This window comes from Colobus angolensis, unplaced genomic scaffold, assembly GCF_000951035.1.
Source record: "Colobus angolensis palliatus isolate OR3802 unplaced genomic scaffold, Cang.pa_1.0 Scaffold75, whole genome shotgun sequence".
Classification (NCBI taxonomy): Eukaryota; Metazoa; Chordata; class Mammalia; order Primates; family Cercopithecidae; genus Colobus; species Colobus angolensis.
In genome coordinates, this window is record NW_012121265.1 from 5,050,817 (window position 1) to 5,062,751 (window position 11,935).

The 11,935-nt window shown below is 36.6% G+C and overlaps 1 protein-coding gene and 1 pseudogene across 2 annotated transcripts in view; one reads left to right on the top strand and one right to left on the bottom strand.

Annotated features, from left to right (window-relative positions):
- The window catches only part of CCDC186 (coiled-coil domain containing 186), a 54,308-nt gene extending 47,847 nt beyond the window's left edge, over positions 1-6,461 (top strand). For both annotated transcript variants that reach the window (XM_011927845.1, XM_011927846.1), the window contains 2 exons: positions 1,165-1,384; positions 2,056-6,461. In XM_011927845.1, the coding sequence (XP_011783235.1) occupies positions 1,165-1,384; positions 2,056-2,139 (304 nt within the window). In that variant the 3' untranslated portion in view covers positions 2,140-6,461. The remainder of the gene's footprint in view (positions 1-1,164; positions 1,385-2,055) is intronic.
- A 3,050-nt stretch (positions 6,462-9,511) lies between these two features.
- Positions 9,512-11,433, bottom strand: LOC105501825 (annotated as a pseudogene).
- Between the last annotated feature and the right edge of the window lie 502 nt (positions 11,434-11,935).

Consider the following 11,935-nt stretch of genomic DNA (forward strand, 5'->3'; position numbering starts at 1 on the left):
GGTCTTTCCTTTAAGGTGATAGAGAGTTCAATCAATGTTAATATTTTTAAGATACTTAAACAACTTTAGATTTTAAAAAGATAATGCTTTACTTAGCTTTTTATTTTCATGACTGTGGCTCTAAAAGATATATATGGGGTTGTGGATTTTTTTTTCCTGTTGGGTAGGACATAGTGGGATAATTTATTGAGTACCTAGTAGTACAAGGCACTGTGCCTATGGCTTAGCAATATCTCATTGATTGCTTACAACCACTCAGTGCATGAGTTCTCTAATTTTGCAGATAACTGGGGCTCAGGTCAAATCACTAAATGTTTCAGGGTCACCATTCATCCCCTGTGTGACAGACCTGGAGCTGAAGATCCAAACCCAGCTCTGACTAACTCTGGGGAGTGCTGCGCCAAATTCCTCTCACAAATACTGTTTTATGTAAATAAAAGTTGTTTTTATATTGTGGGCCTTTTCCAATGACTTAATTTTTATTTTAAAATAACTTTAGACTTATAGGAAAGTTTGCCTGTGACTTTTAAAAGAAAGAGCTTAAAATACAGCAAATTATAAGTCTAATAATAGGAAAACAGAAAATATTAACAAATTGGAGCAATAAAGAAATTGCTCAGCTAGGTATGGTGTCTCACACCTGTAATCCCAGCACTTTGGGAGGCCAGAGGCCGAGGCAGGAGGATTGCTTGAGGCCAGGAGGTCAACCAGCCTGAGCAACATAGCAAGACCCCATCTCAAAAAAAAAATTATTCAGGCATGATGGTACACATCTGTGGTCCTAGCTGCTCGGAAGGCTGAGGCAGGAGGATCACTTGAACCCATGCAGTGGAGGCTGCAGTGAGCTATGTTTGTGCCACTGCACTCCAGCCTGGGTGACAGAATGAGACCTTGTCTCTTTAAAAACAAACAAAAAAGCTCAAATTTTGATTAATAAGGAAAGAAATAGAAAAGCAATGTTTATATGTCTTTACTCTGAATGCTACAATAGAACAAAAATGAGGTAGTTTAAGAAACCATCTGAATAAGGAGAATTCTTTCCTAATATAGTTAGGTTATTAACCTAATATTTATTTTATGCTTATCTTATTAGTTGACTTTTGCAAATTCCATTTTTTTGTAATTCTACAAGTACACAACTGATACTATCATTTTGTTTTGCAGAATAATTCAAAGTTATATTTTACGGGAAGAGTCAGGCACACTTTCTTCAGAGGCATCTGATTTTAACAAAGTTCATTTAAGTAGACGGGGTGGCATCATGGCATCTTTATACACATCCCATCCAGCTGACAATGGATTAACATTGGAGCTCTCTTTGGAGATCAACCGAAAATTACAGGCTGTTTTGGAGGATACGTTACTAAAAAATATTACTTTGAAGGTATTTGTGTTTCTCATTCATACGCCAACCAGTAAACATGGCAAAATGATGCCTGTTTCACAGTCTGATCTAGCAACTAACTGGACTGTTTCTGTAATGCAAGACAGTCATTTTACCCGAAGATGAAGTTTTGTGATTTTCTCTTTTTAAAAAGTATAGTTCTTTATATTAGGAAAGATGAAAAATAGCAAAAATTAATTTTGCTATTTGATAGACACTAAGATGTCATTAAATTTATATTGGATGGCTTTGACATATAATTAGTTTTAATTACTGAAACAATTTTTGAAGATTATGGCATTTCTGATTTATTTTTCAGCTTTATTTTATTTTTTGCAGTTAATATTTGACCCAACTATTTTATTTTTGCTGTGGGTGGGCCTTGAAAATTAGTACCGAGTTTAAAAATAATTTTTAAATCAGTAATAGTAAGAAATTATTTTATGCATTAAAAAATTGCTGTAGCTTCAGTAGGAAGTTTGAGTATTACTTTGAAATGGACAGGAGTACTTTACTGAAAACAGCTGGGTCGGTAGTTTATCTGACATAGCATTTAGGACTAACCACTCTTTCATTTTCAAAATTTAGGCAAAAAATAGTTCAAACTAAATTGTTTTATTTATTATACTTTTGTTTTTCTCTTCCCTTTCCCTTCACCCCAATTATTAAAGGAAAATCTACAAACACTTGGAACAGAAATAGAACGTCTTATTAAACACCAGCATGAACTAGAACAGAAGACAAAGAAAACCTAATACAAGCCTCTTGCTCAGTAAACAGACAAAAGCCACACAGGAGTAGGTGCCACTGACCACTATTGTTGGAAACTTTCTTCCACTTTTTGTTTCAGCCAGTAAAAATATTGTTTTGCTTCATCTGTACACAAAAAATATCCTTTTACAATATGAATGCATTGCTATATATACTGTAAGACTGAAAGCTTTAATGAAGTTTGTTTTTGTATGGTGTAATATAACAGCCTGTCATTGAATCTAAATAACTTAATTTGCTTATATTCATAAGAAATGCTGAACATTACAAGGGCTTTTATAAAGCCCTTTGTTCATATTTCTTCCCTTTAAAATACATAATGTCAACAATGACTCACCTTTTAAAAATTATGTATGAAAAGACAGGTGGTAAACATTCAGTAATACACTATTTCTCCAACATCAAGACAGCTAAAAAAAAAATGATAAAATTTTTTATTTTCACACTCCAGCATATTGGGTGAGTTTTAGGGATGCGTATGAATACTTAAATCTTCTAATTTCAGTTTTAATGAAAGCTGAACTTAATAGGAAAGCTAGCTGTTGGTAACTAGCAATGATCGGTCATCATTTACCTCTGTCAAGTTTTCTTATCTGTTTTAGGTACATTTTTTCAGATTCTGATTGTTTGAGTTAATGGTTGAATTTTTAAAGTTTTTAGTTACTTAAAATATGATTTTAAATTACATATTAATTTGTAAAATTTCTGTGGAGTTTACTTATAAGTTGTGAAATGGATCCTATCATGAGAACAGAAAGATGAATGGTTCTTTGAAACTGAAATACTTTAGTTTTACTGACATTGTGTAAAGATAAATATTTATGAAGAACCACCTTCCAAAAGAAACCAGCATATGGCACTATAAACTATTTCATTTGAGCACCATTCTTCAACATTGATATATTAATTATGTATTATAGTGGAGTGATCATACAGTTCCCCCACATGTGATGTTTCCGTGTATTTATTTAAGACATAAAATAGGCCAGGTGCAGTAGCTCACACCTGTAATCCCAGCACTTTGGGAGGCCAAGGCAGGAGGATCACCTGAGGCCAGGAGTTTAAGACCAGCCTTGGCAACATAGCGAGACCCCCATCTCTACAAAGAAATTTTAAAAGATTATCTAGGCATGGTGGTGCATGCCTTTAGTTCCAGCTACTCGGGAGGCTGAAGTGGTAGAATCACTTGGGCACAGGAGGTCAAGGCTGCAGGTGAGCCATGATGGTGCCACTGCATTCCAGCCTGGGCAACAGAGCAAGACCGTGTCTCTTAAAACAAAACAAAAAACCTCACACATACCTAAAATAAGTATATATCTGTAACCAAAGGAACTTAATTTTTGAGCCAAATTTTTCTATCTTGTTGGATTTTTTACAATATTTATTTAAGATATACACTTAAGTGTTGCCATAGTATCAATATTTCTATGTCATTGAATTTTTTCTCACCCCTTATTATTTCTCAATTACAATTTCTGAGTGATTTTTCATATTTCATTATCTTCAGATCATTACTATAATAAGATACCTTGGCTCTGTGCAGATACTGCAGCAAGCCTTGTTTGGTTTGGATTTTTGCATCCCTTTTTCTCCCATTAAGGGAATTAAGTTTTGGGATGATGGATTAAAAGCCTGTAAAGAATTGTATGGGCTCTAAAAGTTGGGCTCATGGTGGCAATATCCTTTTTATGTGTTTTAACATTTTTTAATCAACATTGTTTAAAAAGATAATTTACTAAGGATTAGATTATTTAATGAATGTCTTTTTTTCTAAATATTGAGTTAGATGTTATCCCAAAACAAATATCTTTTCACTTCAAAATGAAAATATATGTTCAAAGATGTTTTATTTTTAGAATAGTTATAAAAAGTATTAGTCTTAACATAATGTGTCTTGTTCTTTTTACCATTAATAGTTTATCAAAATGAGAGGGAAAGTGCAATCAAATCTGAATTATTTTACCATTTGTTTCTAGACACACTAAACACTCCTAAAGACTACTTTGAGTAGGCTGCATAACTAAATTTTTCTAGTTTCTTATGATACAGGTTCATAAACTACAGTATTTGGATTTTTTCCTCCAAGGCACAAAATGTATAATGGAGACCAAATAGTGATCAGATCTATAGTATCCTATGCCTATACACTTTAAAATGTATATACATTTTAGACAAAAATGCACACTCTATTAATATTTGTGCTACCATCTACTTGGAGAAGTTTAATGAGAAAATTTTAGAAGAAAACTATTATAAACAATATTTTGACTCTATTACCTTTTTTGCCTTACAAATTTTAGAAACTATGGAAATTTTTTAAAGAAAATGCTTTAGTTTTCTTTTGTTCTTCAGTGTCTACTGTGTGCTTTTGTATATGGATCAGGACTGAGCAAAGTAATCTACATGTATCAGAGATAGACCTATCTCCATACTAATTCACAGACAGCTCCTGATGTAAGGATTTAGAAGGCCTTCTGCCCTCTAAATATATGGCGAGAAGAATGGGGTATCTGGAAAAGGAAAATGATCTGGATAAATCTGAAACCTGGAGGGAGGTTTGTTTTATATGTTCATTATTGGTTGTATATATCAAGGCTGTTTTGGTTATTTAGCAATATTTTGGTTTATTTGAGCTGGAATTGATTTTTTCTGTGTATGTATATGTATACACTTCAATAGGTTTTAATTTTGAAGTGAATATTTTCCGTGACTCCATTTTCCCATACCACTTCAGACTTTAGCCTGTTTAGTTTTAAGGACTGAAAATGGTAGATTTGGGCAGAAGAATGAATTTGAACTTTGATGGTGTTTTTTTTGTTTTTACTTTCTATCTCCATAACCATTTAAAGTGATTTAGCTTGAAATTAAATTTTATCAGGCTACCAACATGTTATTTATTTATTTAATAAATGCATTTATTGAAAACCTATATTATTGTATTGGCACCATACAGGGTATTGTATTTATACTAGTGAGCAGACCAGGGCATTTCCATCCTCATGGAGTTTATAGTCTAATGAAAATAGCTGGGGCCAGGTGTGGTGGCTCACCCCTGTAATCCCAGCACTTTGGGAGGCCGAGGTGGGAGGATTGCTTGAGCCCAGGAGTTTGAGACCAGCCTGGGCAACATGGCAAAACCCCATGTGTACAAAAGATACAAAAAATTAGCCGGATGCAGTGGCACATGCCTGTGGTCCTAGCTACCCAGGGGGCTGAGTTGGGAGCATCATCTTAGCCTGGGAGGTTGAAGCTTGCAGTGAGCTATGATTGCCACTGTACTCCAGCCTGGGTGACAGAGTGAGACCCTGTCTCAAAAAAAAAAAAAAAAAAAGGAAAGAAAATAGCTGGGAGAACTGGAAGACAATCAGAGCAGGTCTTGGACTTCTGTGGCTCATCTCAGCCATTTATAACTGGCCTGAGAAGAGGGTTTATCTACTTGTGCAAGTGGCCCAGAAATCACTCTTACATGAGGCTTTGGAAAATCCTTGCAAAGGTACACTGAGAGCAAATTACTGTTTTCCTGGTGGTTCTGCATGTTTCCTAACTTTTGTCACAGTTTAATATTTATTATTTAAGAAAAATTTAAAAAAAAATCCAAAGACCATAAAATGGCATTAGATTTTTTACCATTAAATTATTAATGCCTATTTGGTGCTCATAAAGATTAATCATGTTACGCATGTTTCCAAACTTTCTTTTGCAGTATATTATTTTCTAAAAATTGTTATATGCAAATTTAAACCAAGATTTATCAGTAAAAGAAAAACATAGAATCCTTAATAATGTAAATGTTATTATATATGCTTCCCTGGTGAAAATATTTTTATAAATCATGTTGTCATTTATCCTTTATGAATGTTAACTCCAGTAGCCTATTTTTTGATAACCTTTTTTTTAAAAGCAATTTTTTTTGGACACCAAGATTGTTGATTTTTAATTAACACCAGTTAGTGGCACTAGAAACCTGAAATTTTTCAAGGATGAACAAAGAAAAGGTAATCTAAACATGGAGAATTTTTAGGAAAATAAATGAAAAATATAATTGTATATTAGAGATGTATTTTTCTTCTGGAATGGAATTCTTTTTTAAAATGCAAATGGCTATCCATTTTGACTGCAATGATGAAACTTGTTTGTCTTCCAGAAGACATATATATATATGTGTGTGTGTGTGTGTGTATTGTACAGATAATCTTTAATTTGATTACACGATTTCTTGTAAATATGTTTCTGTATAAAATGAAGCTTTTCAAAAGGATTCTATGTATATATTGTACTTATTAAATAGGTAATGCCTGTTTACCAACTTCTAGTTTAATGGCATCTTTAATTATTTGTTTATATACACCATTTGCTAAACAGACTGATTCTTCAGACTGTTGGCAAGGCTTATTCAAATAGCTTCAATTTTCTTTTTTTAACTAGACTGGGAATTTTTGCTTTCTATAGTTGTCTTTATTCTATCAATATGATTGGAAGTCAGTGAGCAATAGTAAGCAGATTTAAGTTGAATGCTAGGTTGTATTTTAAATTTTTGTTTAAATTATTGATAGCAAAACTTAGCCTTTGTATTCATTGGTTTTCACACTGCTGTAAAGAACTGCCCCAGACTGGGTAATTATAAAGGAAAGAGGTTTAATTGATTCACAGTTCTGCATTGCTGGGGAGGCCTCAAGAAACTTGCAATCATGGTGGAAGAGGAAACAGGCATGTCTTACATGGTGGCAGGCAAGAGAGAGAAAAGGGAGGAAGAACTTGTGAACACTTATGAAACCATCAGATCTTGTGAGAACTTAACTACCACGAGAATAGCATGGGGGAAACCGTCCCCATGATTCAGTCACCTCCCACCATGTCCCTCCCTCAACACTTGGGAATTATGGGGATTACAATTCAATATGAGATTTGAGTGGGGACACAGAGCCAGACCACATGAGCCTTTTACAGAAGGCTCTGGGCCCATAGGTAATGTGAAAATTTCTTATTTGGTAAGCCAGTGATGTATTCAGATTTTCTGTGAAACAGAACTCACTTGCCATGAAGTCTAGCTTCAATAATAAAGAACTAAGTATGTTCAATAAGAAGACACGAAAAAGGCATTAATTCAATCAAGTGAGTATGTATGGGATGAAATATTTCACATAACAAGGCATTGGTTTCCATTGCTCTAACAGTTCTGGTGCACTTAAATTATGCCATATAACTTAATGAGTCCTCTATTGGAAAGAATCTCCTGAAATCAAGATCTGTAGAGTTAGTGTAAAATTAATAAAGTAAGTTTTCTAACATACTTAACAGTCTGCTTTCAGTAGCCTGTGGATTTGTTTGCAAGAGAAAGGAAGATACAGGGAAAGAGGGTAAATCGAAGAAAGATATTAGCTTGTGGTTCTTGATTTAGGTCCACGTAGCAGGAGAGTAGTGACTTGAACTGGAGGTGATAATTATGAGCAGAGGCTTTTAGTGGCTCCTTTATATTCAGTTAACTATATCAAAGTACCATTCACGTGGTCAGTATGAGCTGCAGTCATGAGATGGGAAGGCCATTCTGATGAACTTATATCCAAGTCTGTTTTTTCTGAATAAAAACAGCTTAAGTTAGTGAATGCAGAATGAGTACCTGCTCTTCAGGAGCAGCAACTCAGAAGCATTCCTCTGTGATTAACCGATGCTAATGCTGAGTTTTAATGACTGTCTGAGAACAGTGTGACCAGACTTGATGTTTCTGCCCAGTAGAGATACTCTGTTAATTATTAATTTCTAATTTACACTTTTGAAAAAAACGCACACCTTTAAAAATTAAAATTTGGCAATACTCTGACAATAAAAAAGACTGCTTATGGGATACTGTTATGTTAAACTTCAGTTACAGGATGTTAAATTCTCAGAACTAACTTTTCCCCAGAAAAACGTTAATGGAAACATCAGTTGCTTTTCAGACTTGATAGTTGTTGCTTCAAAAGGTGGATTTACACAAATACCAAGTTAAAAAACAAAACTTTAGTACATAATGAACTGCATTTATTTCTGTATGCATCCACATTTCAGTGTTTAGTGGTCCTGAACAGAAGTGGAAAAACGAAGCAATTTGCTAGGAGGTCAAGCCCGCCAATTTCAGGGGTCTACTGTGCACACCAATCCCTAGTGAGGATCTTCAGACGCAACCGCAACGCCAAAACCAGAATATGCACTGGATTCAAAGTTTTGTTCCAATTGTCATAGTTCAAACTAGATCCCAATGAATTGGATGACCAAATGACAGCCCTGTTCAAAACTTCTTCAATTTCTAAAAGCAAAATCAATTACAGGAAAACAAAACAAAAAAAAATACAGAGGGATTATGTGTGCTTATGAGTGTCCACGTGGCCTTTCTCCAAGTTTAACCACCAAGGACTTTGAGAGCTGACAGGTCTGAGTAACCCTGGAGACAATTCACTTTATCAAAACCTGAGCTAAAAATAACGCATCAGCTGATGATGACCGCAGAGAGTGGCAGGGCTGAGGACCCAATATTCATTTTGTAGCCTGGTGGAGAATGAATAGTGAGGGAGGTCAGGGAAATTTTCCAACCTTACCTAATGGCTTCTGGCCAAAGCAAGGAAGTGTCATGGAAAGTGTTGAGTGGTGATGGTGCAAAAGGAACTTGAGGAGGAGGGGAGAAAAAGCACCCCTCAAAGCTTGGGAAGAGAAGATATGGAGAAAGCCCTAAATTTCTCGTTGAAGGCCAATCTCAGAGGGAGGCATTGGTTCCCATTGCTCTAACAGTTGTGATACACTTAAATTATGCCACAAAACTTAATGAGTTAACTGTTGGAAAGAATCCCCTGAAACCAAGATTAGTAAAGAAACCTTTCCAACATAATAGTCTGCTTTCAGTAGACTGTGGATTTGTTTGCAAGAGAAAGGAGGATTTAGGACAAGAGGGTAACAAGCCCGTCAGGGTAGAGGGCTGTTGTAGGGAGGGTAGGAGCTAGGGGGAGGGGTAAGGAGCCAAGGCAGAGAGCCCAGGCCATGTAATCAACAGAAAAAGGTGATTGTGTGATGTGTCTTTTCACAGTTAGATGTGCCCCACCAGTTACAATGGGAGTCAATTTAAATATACTTACCTTGATCCCAGAGTTTCAACCCCGTGGACAGTGGTTACACTTGACAGGATAACTTCCTATAGCACAACTTATTTCAAACGGACAAAAAATGAGTATCATTTAGTATCTTACGATAAATTTCCTTTGAATGGGAGTTTCCTTTCTAGTCCTTTGAGGTCTACAAGACATATCTAGAAAATTTGCTACTGTGGAAAATGAAGACTCCTTAAAGTGAATTCTGGAGAAGGGAAGGGCCCATGGTTTTTCTTTTTAATTAATTGCTGTAATATTGTCCTTCAGGAGGCTGAGGGAGTTTCATATTTTCTTTAGATACTGTTGGGTGCTAAAGCTCTTGCAGGGCAACTTCAGTGCTCTAAAAATTTTGCCATTTTGCTAGCACTGATATGGATCTTGGGCCCACCACTTCATTGGAACTATTAACTCCATATTAATTTTCATTACAAATCTTGCAAAGGGGATGCTTCTGGGTATTTAGGTCCACATTCTATTTTAAGGCTGGATATTTGGTTTTCATAAATTATTCTTGGCAGCCCAGTCATCATTCCTGTCCGTCCTGTAAGTGACATGTCTTTGTCATCTTCCAGACCCCAGTTAACTGTGCCATCTGCTCTTTTCTGGCCGCCTTCAAGTTCTTCCAGCAATCGGAAACTGCGAGGGACCTTTTTACTCCCAAGCCTAAGGTAGCTGCCACCTTCCGTCGCTGTTGTTCCCTAACTTACATTTAAGAGACTTGATTCTTATTAAAAAAAAAAAAAACTCAAGGTGAAGGGAAGCATATATTTAAGAAATATTTTATTTCTGAGGAATTTCCAGCCTTTTTCCAACAGCCAGGCTTTTTGACAGACTACCTGCCCCTAATTGCACTCCATAAAAACAGATAGGCTAAATATTCAAGAGAAGAATCTCTACCACCTAACCCAGTACAAAAGTTCTGTTGAAAGTTTAAGATCCACTGAAATAACCAAGCTTGTCCACAGTTAACTTCTAGTTACAGTAACTCAGGAAATACATTAAATACTAGAGTAGCTTTCCACATTGTCCATTTAACTGTGTAGTTTTTTTGTTTTTAGCCACTAAAGCCCCAAGGGTGTGGAGGGAGTGTTTTCAGCATCTTCCCACTTTGCTTGTCCCAAGAAACATCAGTTAAACCTGCCACACTACCTAATGGTTCTTAGTCGGGCCCCTTGGTGAGTTCTGACTCGGGAGGACACCCCCTCCCTCGTTCCCCCAGCTTGCTGCCCTTGCTCTAGGTCTGGAGCTGTGGGGCTGGCCGCCTCCGGGAGAAACACTTTGTGTCTGGGTTCTGCTCCCGCTAGAGCTCCTGTCGATGCCATCTCCTCCCCAGAAACCAGGTCCCTAGGTGTCCATACCAAAGGAGTGTACTTCTCTGGACTCTGAACTAGCTTGTTCCTAGACTTTGTGTTTTGCTTTGTGTTAATTTGAGATCAGGGTGGAGGGGATTGTGCAGAGAGCCTGCTGGGACAAGCAGGCTGCAAAGGGTGTGTTTCTGGTGTCTCTAATTGGAATTCCGAACTCTTTCTTATAGAAATCATATTTTAAATAGTGGATACTATCTTAAGAACCTGTCCCAGTTTATGAGTAAAAAAGGATGAATGTGCTTGCCTAAAAATGCTTTTCACTGTTTTTCTTTGATATGATTAAATGCTTTCTAAGCTCTGAGGCATCAACTTTCAAAAACAAGTTGAAGCAGAAGTACCAGGGGCCTTCCAAGATATTGGATGATCCGATCTCACAAAGGTGCTCTGAAGTGTAAGTAGTTAATACTAGTAACTTGTATGTCAAAGTCCAAGATGTTGCTGATGATTTTTAAAGATCATACTCGACCCACAAGTATAGTACAGTTCCCATTTCAGCAACAACTTAATACAGAGCAGGAGAGAATGTTTTCCATTTGTCTGTGCCCACTCGACCCCGTCCTAAACAACCAGAACGCTTCTCACCGTCCAGAGCTAGTTTGGCTGTGTCTACGTTCCCTCCATTATCCTGTTGGGGTGGGCTTTTATTGACCAGGTCAGTCAGGTGAGTGAGAAATGAAAGGTAGAAGGAACCAAGTTCAGCAAGAGTCCCTGTCACATTTGTCAAATTGCAGTTGAGGTGATGGGAGGGCTCCGTGTTACAGATAGGCTTACACATTGGATGGCGGGAGTGCCGCATGAAGTAGGACCAGCAGCCTTTGGGCTAATGTATCGTGTTTATGGAGGATGTTCCATGTGAATCCATGGTGATTCCTGATGTCGCTTTGTACCTTTATAATTATAAATCAACCTACAGATATACCAGCCTGACATCTCTATGTATTTTTTAAGGAGAGGGTTCTGGAAAGATACTAAAGTCCTAGCTATGGTAACCTTGTGTGTATGTGTGTTGGAGGGATGGGGAAGAGGGTACAGGGTTTTTGTGGATTTATGTATTATGTGATTTAAAGTTGACTTTTATGAACTTTTTTAAAAGAGCCAGTTCATTTTAAGAAACAGTTATTCAGAGTATACCAAAGCATTTTTCCGGGTTAGCCTGTTTTCAGATGCTCATTAACAGATAAATATGCAGCATGGAGTATTGCAATCTGTGGAAATGAAAAGCAGGGACCTTACTAGTTTTTTGCAAGGGTGGAGTGGGGTAAGGACCAAGTTCGAATACAGGTGAGATCTGGCAGGCG